This window comes from Lepisosteus oculatus, chromosome 8, assembly GCF_040954835.1.
Source record: "Lepisosteus oculatus isolate fLepOcu1 chromosome 8, fLepOcu1.hap2, whole genome shotgun sequence".
In the NCBI taxonomy this organism is placed as follows: domain Eukaryota; kingdom Metazoa; phylum Chordata; class Actinopteri; order Semionotiformes; family Lepisosteidae; genus Lepisosteus; species Lepisosteus oculatus.
The window spans coordinates 12,904,713-12,921,556 of NC_090703.1; the positions used below are offsets into that span (position 1 = coordinate 12,904,713).

The 16,844-nt window shown below is 42.2% G+C and overlaps 1 protein-coding gene across 3 annotated transcripts in view; it reads right to left on the reverse strand.

The window, feature by feature from the left end:
• The window catches only part of sos2 (son of sevenless homolog 2 (Drosophila)), a 54,907-nt gene extending 40,205 nt beyond the window's left edge, over positions 1-14,702 (reverse strand). The window contains exons 1-2 of one of the 3 annotated variants that reach the window (XM_069193250.1): positions 13,623-14,702; positions 11,261-11,314 (exon numbers count right to left, since the gene is read on the reverse strand). In XM_069193250.1, coding sequence (XP_069049351.1) covers positions 11,261-11,314; positions 13,623-13,739 — 171 coding nt within the window. In that variant the 5' untranslated portion in view covers positions 13,740-14,702. The remainder of the gene's footprint in view (positions 1-11,260; positions 11,315-13,622) is intronic. The other 2 variants (XM_069193249.1, XM_015350846.2) reach the window with 2 other exon arrangements.
• Positions 14,703-16,844: the final 2,142 nt, after the last annotated feature.

The following is a 16,844-nucleotide window of genomic DNA, read 5'->3' on the forward strand; positions in this document are numbered from 1 at the left end:
CAAAACAAATGATGCAGTGTGATGAACTGCTGGAATGCAGGAAGCAACTTTTTGAAAAACACTGACATAGGGTTGTACAGCAGTGTAATCTGGACTCATCAACCCATGGTCATTTGAACCCAAAGAGAAATAGATAGACACTTTATTGATCCCATGAGGGAAATTGCAGTGCAACAGCAGCTTAACACAGACAACACCTCTGCCAACTGCCAGGCAGCCCTTGTAATTTTGTTCTCTGACCAGGGAATATACAGCAATACTCCAGGTCCTGTGCTCTTCTGGAACTGAGCAGGAAAATTCTACTCCCTCAATTTCATGGAACCTAATGACTTCATAGATTCAAGTTCCATCTGAAACATTTACAGCCTGCAGCTGGACAAAGTTCTAAGAGCTACTGTCTTATAATTCCTGGGCTATATTAGTAAAATAAAGACCTTAAGAAATGTTTAGTTATTTCATAGAACCCCTTGTAGACTGAACAGTTGTATTATGGTCACAATCGTACACAAAGGTTGAAATTAAGTTTCTTAATTTCTTACCAGTTGGGGCCATATCCACACCAAAATGGGTACAAATACACTGAAGCATTGTGCTGAGAGAGAGCACTTGCAAGTCTGAACATGCAAAAGAATAACAAAAGCACAGAACATCAAACAGTAGACCAGCAAAACAACACTTTGAATCAGAGCGACTCAAATGTGCCACTAGAGACTCAGTGAATCACCATAGCTTTGTTCAAACGGCCTTCTTAAAAGTTGATATAAAGATTTCAAAAAGCATCAAATGCACCACTACATAATTCCATAACAACTCAACCATCTCATTTGGCTAGAAACAAATCTAGAAAAGGGTTTATGAATTGACCAAGTTCAGCAATGCTAGTTATTTTTATTTAAAAAAAACCCTTGAGATGTGGTCTGACAAAGGTCAGCCTAAAGTTTAACATCTGCTTTGATGGATAATGAATAAAGCTTTCAAAACAAAATAAACCGGGATCACCTACAGTAACTCACTTTTGGCAAGGGTGAGTTTTTGACAGTACCTTGACCTGGTCAGATCTCTGACACTAAGCAAGGCTGGACCTTCCTGGTACTGGGATGGGAGACCCCAGAGGAAATCTAGATTGCACTTGTAAGCAGGGACCCGCCCTGATTGATCCTAGGCCTAGCCAAAAAAATCAGTCTAAAGTAATTTAAGTAATTTAAGATTTTTTTTAGAGCTATCTAGCGCTAGGTTATTGTTTGATTAGCCAACATGGCAAAACAAATGCTCATATCTACAGTTTTTCAAAAAGCCGCCTGTAGATGAGCAGACCAGTCCTGAAACGAATAAGACACACGAGATGCTACAGACATCTTGGGTTTATAAGGAGTACAGCCTGGCTTCCAGAATACAAGTGTTTCTGGAATGCAAGCGGCAGTGCACCCGTTTACTTGTAGCAGCTCAATACATGCTCGACCTGTAGGAGTTCAGCACGAAGAGGTTCTAAAATTTCCTGTAAAGAAATTACAAGTTTTGGAATGCATGAATAACATTAAGATAATATTGACGGTTAGATTCGAGTGTGCATTTTACAGATAACTATTCAGATCGCCTCTAAATGCCCTGCAGTATTTTTAAGTGAACGACGTTTACAGAGCTAAAATACATCCAAAGAATGTATTTGACGCTTTTATTAGCAGACCATTCTTGCAATTAAAGGTACGATGAATTGGTTAGCACTGTAATGCGACTATAACAATTCAGTGTTAAGTCTTGGGGGAAGTCACGAATTTCCAAATTAGGTGTCTTTTGGCATCGAAAATATTCTACTAATTTCGTGTGTTTCATACAAGTTTAAAAGCATCATGAAGGATCAAACAAGATCTTCAGAACTTAATATTTTAATACCTTCGCAGTTTTTATTCTCATGGCGCCTCACTCGATATTACCCTTGGGGCGATGCATTTACTCCAAACCCAGACGTGCGTGCACGTTCGTCTGGTATGTCATGCTCAAGTCCGCTGAATATTTAAAGGCAAGGTAAAAGCTCTGTGAAGTTGGCCCCCCTACAGACAGCACAAACGATGAAACCCACCTCATTCGTTAGTGCTAAGTTTGTGCCGTTGAAAGTAGAGTTTGTGCTGCTTTCGTTTCTGAAATATAACACCTTGTTTTTCCGGTGATCACGTGATCATGCACGGCGACTTTGACCTCCAGTGACCCCATCTCCCGAGCTGAAGCGCTCTGTTACAGTTTAGCTCGTACCCTTAGCATTTTGAAGACAATCAATATCCATAAACATGAGCCTCCTTAGATGTGAATAATACTAAGACGTGAGGCATACCAACAAGCTAACCGTCTATGACAAAAAACTGTGGCTGTAATGTATGTAGAATCACCGCGATTGTAAGATCCATGGTTTTTATTTTCTATGGTACGTTTTCCTTTTTTTCCCCTACCGTGACACGCTGTTGCCAAACGCGTTACTGTGGGATACCATCGCGACAAGAGCTCCGCAGCATGTCACGATAGGGACCCCATGTATATCGCGGCAGTGTATATCACGACTGGTGCCTTGCTTCCATGGCACCCTGGCACCGCTGTCACAACAAAGGTCTCATATCAGGACATGATATACCCAGATAGTACGTGTCGCAATAAAGGGTCAGCATATCCTGTCCAGGGTATGTCCTAACGCAACATATATCACGACCTGGGGGCAGGGCATTTTGTCGGGGTATGTCATATCACGATATATGGGCTTCATGTCAGGACATGGGAGCAGGTAACTTTTGCCGGTGCATGTCATATCGCGATATGCGAGCTTCATGTCGCGACACAGGGGCGGGGAACTTCTGCCACGGTATGTCATATCGCGATATGCTGGCTTCATGTCGCGACACGGGGGCGGGGCACTTTTGCCGGGGTATGTCATATCGCGTTATAGAGCCTTTCATGTCGCGACATGGGGGCGAGGATTTTTTGGCTGGGTATGTCATGTTACGATATGCAGGCTTCATGTCGCGACATGGAGCGTAGGCGTTTTGTCGGTGTATGTCATATCGCGATACATGGCGCCATGACAGTGATGCGCCAATCGCAATGGGTATCGCGATGTGATTGTGGTGCGCGCACTCCTATCGAGATATGCTATCGGAGTCGTGACCGCGCTGTGGATGCCATGACATTCTTTGTCTGCTATTCAGTTTTGACCTCAGTGCCACTTCTCTTATATTGATCAGTAACTGGAAACGATTGGATGTATTACTGTATATCCAGCGTGTTCATACAGCACACACAGAACACACAGAACTTCCGCTGTGGCGCTTTACCCAATCAGAGTGTCGATTCTCACTCTCACTCCCAATCGGAGCCCGAGCTGTTCGGGGGTTTAGCCAATCACGGGTCTGAGAGCTGTTCAAGCTAGCAGCGCCGGGTGGATCGGCTTGTTTACTGTCAATGAGAAGCTATTTTTAAAATGCTTTACTTATTTGCAAAATAACTACATTGGCTTATTTTTTAACGTCTTAATTGTTTCACAATATCCCTTCGAAATAAATATTTTTTTATTTGCAATTTAACCGTCTCCGCTGGTTTCTGTAATGAGTACATGGTATTTGAACAATTTTAATCGTATGTTTAAGGTAGGGGAAACACCTTCTGCTTTGTACTTAAAAAATGAATAGAAATGTAAATGTAAATGATCATTATATTATTATGCTCGTGCTTTCAATTTTGTTTTTTATTGTTAAATTATATCGATCTTGAAACTAATACCTAAAAATGTGAATATGGGCTCTCGTGTTGTACCAGCGGTAATTTGGAAACTGGTGTCTCTTCACTAATGAAAGGAGTACGCAAGCAATACATTTTCGAGAACATGGTTAAAAATGAAAAGAAAACACCTAACCCAATGAACTAACATAGTAACTCCTCCCTAAATGTAAGACTGTTTATTCGTGTAAAGGCTGCTAAGTCTGGGGTCAACTGATCAAAAGATCACAACTGAAAGATCTGGTGGTCGTGACTTTGCTTAGTGACGTCACAGCCAGGAAAAGAAGGCGCTCTATTGAAATATATTGAAACATCCACCCCACCCGACCCGACTGACTCGGAAAACAAATTGCAGAGTTTGCTGATACCTGTAAACTTCCTTGTAGATAGTCAAGTGATTACCAGAAAAAACAAGGCGCTATATCTCGGAAACGAAAGCAGCACAAAACGTTACTTACAGCGACACAAACCAGCACAAACGCAGCACTAACGATTGCGGCGAGTTTCACCGTTTGTGCTGTTTGACGGGCGGGTGGGCAACTTCATGGAGCAGGACAAGCAAACATGTCCGGGTCATTACATTGCAGACTGCAGAAGACTCGTCTTCACCTGAGGAAGTAACACAGGCACCCATACCTCATGGTATGTCTCAAAGACAGTGAGAAACTGATCACTTCTTCAGATTTTTAAAAAAGCACACCGCTACTAAGTATTAAGACGTGCTCGTTAAAGCCTCTTGGTAAGAACATGCAATTGTTTCCTAGTGTTCGCTTTTTTAGACGACACCCGCAACTCTTCTGATTAGGGTATGTGAAAAATTTAATTTTCCTGCTCACACAAACGCACAAAAGACACCGATATTAAATGCAAAACCCACCGCCGCCCCCAACTCGGGCAAACAGAGGAACACAATTGCAGAACTGTTACTCTCGCACCGGTAACAGACGCTTGAGCTCGGCAGACGGGGGTCACTGGAGTTCAAAGGCACCGTGCATGGTCACGTGATCACCGGAAAACCAAGGCGCTATATCTTAGGAACGAAAGCAGCAAACGTAGCACTAACGAATGAGACCGGTTTGTATGTATATACAGTGCCTTGCGAAAGTATTCGGCCCCCTTGAACTTTTCAACCTTTTGCCACATTTCAGGCTTCAAACATAAAGATATACATTTTTTATTTTATGTGAAGAATCACCAACAAGTGGGACACAATTGTGAAGAGTAACGAAATCTATTGGATTTTTGAAACTTTTTTAACTAATAAAAAAATGAAAAGGGGGGCGTGCAAAATTATTCGGCCCCTTTACTTTCAGTGCAGCAAACTCACTCCAGAAGTTCAGCGAGGATCTCTGAATGATCCAATGTTGTCCTAAATGACTGATGGTGATAAATAGAATCCACCTGTGTGTAATCAAGTCTCTGTATAAATGCACCTGCTCTGTGATAGTCTCAAGGTTCTGTTGAAAGCGCAGAGAGCATCATGAAGACCAAGGACCACACCAGGCAGGTCCGTAATACTGTTGTGGAGAAGTTTAAAGCCGGATTTGGATACAAAAAGATTTCCCAAGCTTCAAACATCCCAAGGAGCACTGTGCAAGCGATCATCTTGAAATGGAAGGAGTATCAGACCACTGCAAATCTACCAAGACCTGGCCGTCCCTCTAAACTTTCAGCTCAGACAAGGAGAAGACTGATCAGAGATGCAGCCAAGAGGCCCATGATCACTCTGGATGAACTGCAGAGAACTACAGCTGAGGTGGGAGAGTCTGTCCATAGGACAACAATCAGTCTTACACTGCACAAATCTGGCCTTTATGGAAGAGTGGCAAGAAGAAAGCCATTTCTCAACGATATCCATAAAAAGTCTCGTCTAAAGTTTGCCACAAGCCACCTGGGAGACACCCCAAACATGTGGAAGAAGGTGCTCTGGTCAGATGAAACCAAAATCGAACTTTTTGGCCACAATGCAAAACGATATGTTTGGCGTAAAAGCAACACAGCTCATCACCCTCAACACACCATCCCCACTGTCAAACATGGTGGTGGCAGCATCATGGTTTGGGCCTGCTTTTCTTCAGCAGGGACAGGGAAGATGGTTAAAATTGAGGGGAAGATGGATGCAGCCAAATACAGGACCATTCTGGATGAAAACCTGTTGGAGTCTGCAAAAGACCTGAAACTGGGACGGAGATTTATCTTCCAACAAGACAATGATCCCAAACATACAGCAAAATCTACAAAGGAATGGTTCACAAATAAACGTATCCAGGTGTTTGAATGGCCAAGTCAAAGTCCAGACCTGAATCCAATCGAGAATCTGTGGAAAGAGCTGAAAACTGCTGTTCACAAACCCTCTCCATCCAACCTCACTGAGCTCGAGCTGTTTTGCAAGGAAGAATGGGCAAGAATTTCAGTCTCTCGATGTGCAAAACTGATAGAGACATACCCCAAGCGACTTGCAGCTGTAATCGCAGCAAAAGGTGGCTCTACAAAGTATTAACGCAAGGGGGCCAAATAATTTTGCACGCCCCACTTTTCATTTTTTTTATTAGTTAAAAAAGTTTCAAAAATCCAATAGATTTCGTTCCACTTCACAATTGTGTCCCACTTGTTGGTGATTCTTCACATAAAATAAAAAAATTATATCTTTATGTTTGAAGCCTGAAATGTGGCAAAAGGTTGAAAAGTTCAAGGGGGCCGAATACTTTCGCAAGGCACTGTACAAGGTTCAGCTAATTCTGCTGTTTGATTATACTGCTCGAGGATTGCATGGTAAATTGGAGGGGTGCCCCTATGCTGGCAGGACGGTCAGTTAGAGCCCAGGCCACCCACTTTTGCACAGGCCCACCCAAAAATCAATTCCTGGCTATGCTCCTGCTTGTAAGTAGTGTTGGTGGGCCAGTAGGTAACACTCTTCCACTTGGACTAGAATTTCCCAATCCATGCCCCATTAACAGGGGACAGGAGACAGTGTTCTGCAGAACGATGGTTTTCAGCTCTGCTTCTGTAGGGTCCTTCTTTAATCCATCTGATGCATCTCTTAATTGCCTATGAGAGAATACCTGATCTCTAGTTGTCTGTTAAGACATTGTTTAAGTTCTTATCAAGGCGGTTGGAGCCTGTAATTATCATGACCGCTGAATGAATTTTAGAGATTCACACCGACTCCCCTTCAGATGTGTGGAGCCGTTCATTTCATAACTACCCTCTGTGACATGGAAACACTTCAAAAACTTCAAAACAAGGGGGAACTCCTCTCCCTTAAGAGTTCTTTACACCAAGCACATTACACAATCACTTACGTAACTCCTTCCCTCCACTCTCACACACCACAATCACACTATAAGGTGATCACCAGATCACGTGCCAGCTCTGCAATCGCACATTTCTAAAAATAAGTGCAGATGAATAAATGAAAAAATTAACAATAACCAGCCACAGTGAGGCCATTGTTTATACAGCTGTGCTGCCCATGTCGCTAGGTCACCAGTTCAAACCTTCAAACCGGGAATAAGACGGGGTGAGAAAGAACGAGATGAGAGCACAGACACAACAATGCTTCTGTCATGCTCTGCTGCCTTTCAGTTTCCAATCCCGATTCCGGTAACTGATGACTGGCCAGGATACCATGGGAACACTGTTACAGTTTACAAACATCCAGGACTTTCACTCTGAAATCCAACTGAAGTGTGCATCCATGCAAAAAAAATATCGGGCTGAGCGATGGAATGACAGTGGAGCTGATCTTGACTCTCTAGGGCAGGGAAAAATTCAGCCGGACGCCAGGAAAGGAAGGGAATTAATTCTCAAACACCTCATCATCTCCCGCTCTGCCCGGCATGCATTTGTCATTCGTGTTCCCTTGGAAGACTCGACTGCTTTCTGAAAAAAAGTTGGGTTTTCTCCTATCCACACACACCAAAAAAAAAAGTTTTTCCACAATTAGACAGCTGCAACATCCTGTTCAATTGGGACTAGATTTGTCCTAAAACCCGCACTTCCGGTGGTACTTGAGTGCAAGGGGTTTAGGCCACCTCCACAGTTATTTGTAATGTGCCAGGGTTAATTACTGGGAGGAAACAGGGGCTGTAACATGTGTTGCAATTTTCAGATTCTGTAACATTGCCATGCTGCAATCATGCAAAATGAAAGCTATTTAAATCGAACTCACTAAACTAGTGTGGCACTGTTAAACAGGATCATCTACAGTTTCACAGCCTCAATACTTTCAGTTTGAAATACCTGTTCTAGATATTTTATATTCAGTAGATATTTAAGAATAAAGGTTTTAGTAGAGAGTAAAAGTACAGATTTCCTTCATTCTCTATCTTGTTTTTGTTTCACTGGAGCTCAGTTACTTCATTAACGTAATTAGTTGGTTAAGAAATTGCTAATTTTTAAAATACTTTAGCAATGATTCAAAGACGCCAACAGTACCTAAAGCACTGTTGCCCACCACTGATCTAAGCAGGTATAATGGGCAGTGTCAGTTTATCTGAATAAGGACATTCCGTTTGCAAATCATGAAATTATTAGCTCCATTACCTTTCAATAATCAGTGATGAGTAGAAAATGATTAGATGTAAGCATCTGGTGAGTGTCGACAGGTTCAAACACGCAGTAAAAACATTCCCACCAGAGGAGATTAAGCACTCAGCCCTTTTATTTTCTAACCTGTATTCAAATAGTCACTCTCTACTTAGGTCTGAATAAATACCTCATACTTCTGAATTTCCAGAAACAAAGACAATACAAAACCAGCTGTCACGTAACACATTACACTAAAAACTGTAATTAGTTCACTCAAGACTGGCTCAGCAAGATTAGATTGCTTCTTAATTGAGCTGATAGAAAAAAAAAACAGAATTCAGTGCATCACCGACTCAGAAGTCTAACAAAAGGAGTTGAATAAAAGTGAGAAAGATGCCCATCTTCAGGGTATCAAAAGAGAACATAAAATTACTGTATAGTGATAAATCTCACTTTTTTAAAAGCATTATAATAAACTAACACCCCCCTCCTAACATTTAATGGTACGAGGTACAGTATGTATGCAATTGGACTACTGTCCTGCGTTGTTCAACAATCATCTAGCAGCATTAAAAACATTTTCTCAAGAAATTACATTTTTGGGTCCCTCTCCTTCGGATTATTCATGACTGACTGTGGCACTCAAGTGGTATTCTACTGTTGCATACAAATTCACCTGCAAAATCAGAGAGATGGCTGGATAAAGGTAAAGGGGTGATTTAACCTGTTGAATATAGGGCCTGGTGAAAATAAAGAAAAACACAACTGCATATAAAGAACACGTTTCATTCTGTACATACCACCAGTAAGTTAGAGTAAAACTCTAGATTTGCCAGCAGTGCAGTCAAATGTTCTATAGTGATGAAACAAGATTTTTTGCAGGCATCCATTATGTACATCAGTGAGTGTGGCAAAATGTCAATCCACAACAGACAACTTATGGGGAGGTCCAAGTGTGATGGTCTGGGTAGGAGCGTCTAGTTGCTATAGACACTGTTGTAATTTGCTTATGTAACTTCACTTGTTGTGATTGATGGCAACCTGACTGCATGTCACTACATTGATCAATTCTAAGAATCTCACTTGCTCCTTTTCCTGTAGGCTCATCCTGCAGTGGAAACACCCCACCTGGACAACACATGTCCTCATGCTGCTCATGTAACAGTGGCTTTCTGTGTGAAGTCAGGATGTGACGGTACAGGTCATGGATGTCCCCATCGCCACACCTGAGCTTCATTGAACACTTGTGGCATGAACTGGGAAGACATGTGGCATCTAAGGCTCAGAGACCAGAGAACAGGCACACTTTTGTCCAGGCCCTAAGAGAGAAATGGGATAACACAAGCTTCCACAGTGGATACAGTGGTCACACGCATTACCAGCCTTTGACGCGTCCACATTAGACTTCCTGCTGATGACAAATGTTAATCAGTATAATGAATCTACCCATGTCTATTCAAATAAAATGGCAGTATGCCTGCCAAAGATCGCAATTTTGTAATTTTACAAAAAGATTGTAATTTTCCTGAAATCGCTGTGAATTTGCTTCAGCTATAAGGTACTGTATCTTTTGGTGAACTTTATCATTTTAAGAGTCAATTTCAAAATGGACATCTCAACTTCTCGATCTTTAAACTCCTTCTTCAGCCTTCTTTGGGAAGCTGAAATATAATCTACAATATCAAGAGAAAATAAATCCATTCAGAAGAAGGTACGCAGTTAAAGACGGTTTGACATGTCACAATGTAGGAAGGCAGACTTATGGCAATTAGCAGCAACAAACATTTCATCTCTTTGTAATGAGATTTATACAGTAGCTACTGTGCTGAAGCAATTATTTAGCCCATGATCAGCACTATGTTATTGTAGCAGGCAGTTCAAAGATTACTGAACACTCTAGACATGTCTCTGTCTAATGATTTCAGCTTCTGAGCCCATATGGGACCTATCAGTGGCATCTAATAAACCACAAACACAGAACTAGCACAAATGGATCCAGTTGTAAGAACCTCCTATTAGGAGAAGCTATGTTTGTTAAAGAAAACATTCCAAACATTTCAGGCAAATATAAAATCTGACAGGACAGATAGCCTAGTATTAGGCAGTTTTTCTAAGAATCATGCTCATAAAATTGAGCTTTTACCTCAGGGAATATATAAAATAATAATACCAGCCAGACAAAGGGATCTGTAGGAGACAAATGACAGAAGCAATTACAGACCTTGTCTTTGTATGATATCCAAACCACTCAATTGTTTTTTTTTACCTAAGAAGGATATGGCCAGCAATGTTTTTTTTTTTTTAGCAAAGCACCCATAACATTACTAAAATAAACCAAGCAATCACTAAAACCCATCTGTAAAAAAGGCAATTTCCGTGCGCTACACTCCCAAAAGGATGAGGTTTTGGCAACAACACAAGGGCGTCTCAGACCACGCTGGGGAATGTGGGATTGGCTTAAATGATACCCGCAGTGTGCCCTGGTGGGAAGGGGGGGGGGGGGGATTTGGACTGTCCCCGTTTTCCACAGGTCCTGCTTCCAGAACCTCTTCAACGGGCCGCAGGGTAGGAGGCTCTCGCACACCCAAGCTCTTTCCGTCTCCACTCAACACACCAGCTGGAGCACCAGGCATGGGTGCTGTGGTGAAGACGACATGGCTTTATCAGCGGAGCGGATGCCAAAAGATTTGACCGGGGCCACTAGTATTCAAGTTCCAGGCTTCATTTCACACTCGTTAAAAGTGACAGATTTACATCCACTGTAGATTCTTCTAACTAGAAGCTGTAACTCTTTTCATTAGGTCACCATGGTTGTGTTCCCTTGCAGGTAAAGAAAACAGCTTGGGTTAAGTCTAGCACACACTCTGAATCCCAGCCTCCTGCCATAGCATCATTCAAAAGACTGAAGCAGACAGGAAAGGTTCAACAGGCATTAACATCAGTTTCATGTTATTCGTGGACCCCCAGCTCTTACTGTGGCTAGTTTGTTGCCTTTTCCTCCCCGCAGTGGCACTTTTAAACGTGAAGGCTGCAAAACCAGAAAGCAATTTTTAACGAGATGTCATTTTCTGAAAAAACACAAGGCAAAACAAAAAAGTTACTACGTCTTATTCTCGGCTTTTTCTCCTACGTCTGCTTTGGCCACAGAAGCTGCCTCCTGCGTCCCTCGGCACTACACGGGCATTTCTGCATGTATGTGGCCTTAGCTAGGTGCACTCCGAGCAACACAGGCAGCGGTGACAGGAGACTCTTCATTCAATTCCGAAAGGGAAGAGTTTCTTCAGTCCGGTTCGTGTAACAAACTGTCATTTTCTTCTTCAACATGCATTAACGTCAGTTTCATGTTCTTTTTTCATTCAACTGTCATTTTCTTCTTCAACAGGCATTAACATCAGTTTCATATTCCTTTTTCGCTATGCAGAAAAAGCGTAGGGAGTTTTACGTCTGACGTTGAAAACGGAGGATTTTGTTTGGCTTAGTTTTACAGTGGGAGCTGAATGATTACGCAATTCTGAACATATTCAACTCAGTAGCTGATGTATAAAGTTACCGCTTGGCACGATGCCTCTAGGTACAGATCCTCAATGTTCATATCGCTGCTAGCAGAAAAGGCAACTCTTATCCTCACACACAGCATATGAGATCTGCATTCAAAACCATAAAACACCATCAAGATCCTTCCTCCTCATCAATAAATGTGTACATGAACTGTCCCCTTACCAAACATTTATTCAAATACTGTTGTATATGAAACCACTAGGTCTCCTTTCAGCTTTTGGATCACTTTATTCTAAAATAAAGATGTGATTTATAGATTTCCCCTGTGTGTTGCCTTCCTATTTCACTCTCTTTAAGATACCGTAATCTCTATTAATAATAACCTATCTGCAGAGATAAAATGAGGGACAAAATGTTCATATATACTGTATATATGAACAAGATCCCATGAAAAGCAATGGATGGTTAACACTAGAGACTGCAAGTACAAAAAGTCAACACTGCAGTCAATACTGCAGCCACACAAATCTTCATTCCTTAACTTTAAAGTCAGGGGTGGACAGCTAAGAACAAAAGCAGATTTGGTCAGTTAAAAATAATCAGTTAGTGAAAGAGAAATTAGAGAATGCTGGGTTAGGTCCGTTACAGAAAAATCAGTTGTGTATCATAGTTTTGCACATCAATAAAAGTTTAGTTAAATGAATAAAAAGATCCATGTCCGGCAACTTCGAACATACACCTTAAAAGGCAAAGGTGTTTTGGAAAATATTAAAAACTAGAATTTAAGAAGTGCTTTTAAGACTTCCGCTGATCACTGTGTAGGGAATGGGATAAGAGGTTTGGACAGAGAAAACTTTCTCAAAGCAGATTCAAACAAAAGTCAATGCTCATCTCAAATGCTTTTTAAGGTCAAAAGGAGGTCACTTCCCTCATACTGCCATTACGCTGAGACTGGTGCAAATGCGTTTTCGTGTTTTGTCGTCGATAAAAAAAATCTAAAGTAAGAAATTGTTTATAGAGTTCAGGTGTTCCCGCACAGCGTTGGTGAATCACTTTTAATGCGCACGCGTTTAAAAAAAAAAACAGCTGCCCTAAAACTTCAAACAAGTCAGACTGATCCATCCACAGAAGTCACAAGTTTGAAGGCAGCACAACAGGGCAGCAGATTACCTATAAACATGAAAGTATTTTACTAATGACAGACGAATGGCGGCACCCCGGCTGATCCGAACCGGTCCCTGGGCTGCCGATTAACTCAGTATGCCTGCGAACCCACATGACCGTCCATGAGGAGTCCCCCAGTCAGAAGCCGTTTCTGCTTCACGACAATCAAGGTGTTATTCCCGGACCCCCTTCAACGGACACTTGACGTGCATTATAACTGCACTTGATCCTTGTACGGCTACGTTCAGTCCCCGAACCCCCGCAGCGGTCGGGCGTGATGTGAACACGACGCTGTACAGCACCTCGGGAGAGGTGAGGGTCCGACCCAGAGCCCCAGCCCCGCGCGCCGCCGCTGCGTGAGTAGGGAAAAGGCGAGACTTCCTGCGCACGTTAACAGCACGTCAAGAGAGAGAGGAGAAGAGCCGTTTCTAAGCAGGTAACGTGCTGTTACTCTCATCACTGAAGGCCAGATATAGCCCCCGGTTTGAATTAAAAATATGCGGTCAACGGGAAATGATTAATATTGTAACTACGGGTGTATTAAGGCACGCCAAGATGCTAGAAATAAGAGGCTTTCCACATCCACACCTATTGCCAATCTCAAAACAGCCCCCCCAAACGCGTTGACTTTAGTATTATTACACATTACACCCCCTATGGCTCCCATTTCTTACCTTTCGCAGAGCTAGCACGAAGAGGCCTCTCCATTTGTGGCTGTTCTCTTCACTGGAAAAGTCGTATATTTGCTGCGGCTGCATGGCTGCGGACGATGCGGCTCCTCGCGTTGCCATGGCCGGGGCTGGACTGCCCGCATCGGCCCCGGCTGCTCCTTCAGTGGGTGGGTCGGACAGTCCCAGCAAAGGCAAAAAAAAAAAAAAAGATCTAGAAAACTGAAGCACAGCACACTCTGGGGACAAAAATGAAGTTGCTTGAAATAAACTTGTTTGCAAAAAAAAGAAATCCCAAGATGTAGCCAATAGCGGGGATCCGTGAACGGACGAAATGAGAACGGAATTCAAAGCTTTTAATATCTTTTACATATATAAAATAGCTTTATTCTCTGTTGTACCCTACGGGTAGCTAGTGAAAGGACCCCCAGCTCTTACTGTGGCTAGTTTGTTGCCTTTTCCTCCCCGCAGTGGCACTTTTAAACGTGAAGGCTGCAAAACCAGAAAGCAATTTTTAACGAGATGCCATTTTCTGAAAAAAAAACAAGGCAAAAAAAAAAGTTACTACATCTTATTCTCGGCTTTTGCTCCTACGTCTGCTTTGGCCACAGAAGCCTCTTCCTGCGTCCCTCGGCACTACACGGGCATTTCTGCATGTATGTGGCCTTAGCTAGGTGCACTCCGAGCAACACAGACAGCGGTGACAGGAGACTCTTCATTCAATTCCGAAAGGGAAGAGTTTCTTCAGTCCGGTTCGTGTAACAAACTGTCATTTTTCTCCGCCTCGGCCGACCGTGCACCCCAAAAACAAACTCCCGCACGCAGCGTGTTTCATTTCCCGCTGTCCCCCGTGCCCCCACCGCCGCCGCCAGAGCAAGGCTGCGCTGTAATCGGTGTTGTTGTTGTTGTTGTTAGTCCCCGACTCCGGAGGCACAGCTTCCCGTCTGTGAGTGCGGATCCATGTCTGGAAAATCTCGGGCGCTCACTAGCGTTCCCAGCGTCGCCGCTTCACACTTTCCTCGCCTGCGTCAGGGGGAGGGGGGGGCGAGAGAGGGAGGGACCGCCGGAGAGGTCGAGAGGAATTAGCCAGCTCCCCGAGAGTTTCCCCTCTTCGTTTAATAAATGACAATAGAATAGTCAGCGCCTATTTGTTAAAATTAAAATGGCGCCAGTATCTTATATTTAAAGGAGATTTGTTGGAGGTGAATATAGAACAGGCTTTACTATACCAGAAGTCGCCACCTGATACCCGACACTGAAAAACATGTTGTTGATGTAGATGTGAGTCAACTAACCGTAACCGTAATCATTCTCCTAAGAAGGGAGCCTCTTTTCCCCCACCGAACACCTTCCCAAAATTAGGCAAACGATGTCATGACGAATCAAAATAAAAAGGGAAGAATAACCAGCTATTTTCATTTCTCACACCCACACATAAACGAAGACGCAGATGGGAAAGTAGTGTATTAATAAAAAATCTTGTTGGGTATTACTGATGGCATGCTCAAATATCTTGAAAAGGGTTTTATTATCCTGCCAGTGTTTTGTATGTAAGATGTGAAAATTGTTAGTGCCATATCAAGTAATATAATTACCAAGTATTGAAAGGAGATTTGCTAGTTAGTAGTGTACTCTTTGCTACTAAAAGATTGCAAGTTATAAGTATATTAGGTATAACACTGCCACCACGTGGACAGAATGTGTCTCGCCTCAAACACTTGCTGACGTTTTCCATATTCCCATATTAATAATTTGTGTGGGCGTCCTATAAAAGTATAGCATTTATACAATAAAATCTAAACCTATATAGCACCTATCTTATATTACACTAAAACCTTGGTAACCACAGCACCCAAATGCCCCACTTTTCCAAAACACACTTTTAGCAAAAGAAACGTGCCAGGAGAAAAATCAAAATATTATTCTTGAAAAGAGTGTGGTTGCTGTTCTACTTTTAGAATGCTGAAATCAGAGAGCTTTTAGATATGCTGCACCATTGTTCAGAAGAATGTGGTTTTATGGAGTAACTTGTAGAGACCATGAAAAAAATAATCTCCAAATGCAAGAGTTAAGTGTCAGCCAAACACCTGTTGATGACTTTATCATTCTGGAATTAGCTCAAGAGAAAAAAAAAAGATGTCCACAACAAGTCTTCTACATTGTTTTTTACATTAATGCCCTTGTAACCCTAGCATTGTGTGGTCTTGCATTGTCGTACAAGAAAATCAAGACTCTGACATCTGCAGTAAGGAACAATAAACCCATCTGCTCAAGGCCCTTGTCACTGTACTGCTGAGCAGTAAGGTTCTCCTCAGTGTGCACCGAAGGCTGATCATGCTCAAGGAGGTAACTCCCCACATCACACCTCCTCAGCCATATCTGTTGGAATGAGCAACAACAGCCAGTATCATGTTCACTACAACCTTTCAATATACAGACCTGTCAAGGCCAAAATGATAGAGATCAGTGAATAATATACTCCACCACCCTCTCTGCCACCATTTCTGAGATTCTTCATCCAGATCACCTCTTAGCTGTCAATGTTACCCCTCAACAGCAACCTTACTCTCATGGCCATGAGGTGTTGGTGGTCTGCTCACGTACGGGTAATTTACAGCATACCTGAAATTTCTTGTGTTGGTGCCACTGGACACAGAATGGTCACCTTCTGCCTTTCAGGATGTGGCCTGTCCCCCAACAAGCCAGCTTCTTAGTTACTTTGGACTAGTTTGTCCTTTGCTGAAGCAGAACATCTCATTCTGCAACTTTTGCAGAATGAGATGCAGAATTCTCTCCCAGTCTGCATTCATGTTGGCATGACAGCAATTAAGCAGTCTTTATCTTTTACTGTCCTTGCTATGATTAAATTGTGTAATGTTGAATGGCTACTTATGATTCTTTATCATTGAAAAATGTTTTGGTAATTTTAAATCATCTGACCAAATGTGGGATGTAATGTTTATAAGATCATATGACTTTCAATAAATTGAACAATAAAACTGTTTTATATTTAAAAGATAAACAACTCTGTCTAACTCAATGACTTTCTAATGTAAGACTTGGACTGCAGCATTGCCATTGTGCATCAATATGTAAAGAAATGTGCCCTATATTTTAAAAAAAAATGAATATGAATAAATTCTAAAAGGGAATCCAAATAATGAAAATCAGTTTCCAAGTTCTACAAGGGTGTTAGATACAGTTAAATACAAGATACAATTCCCCTAA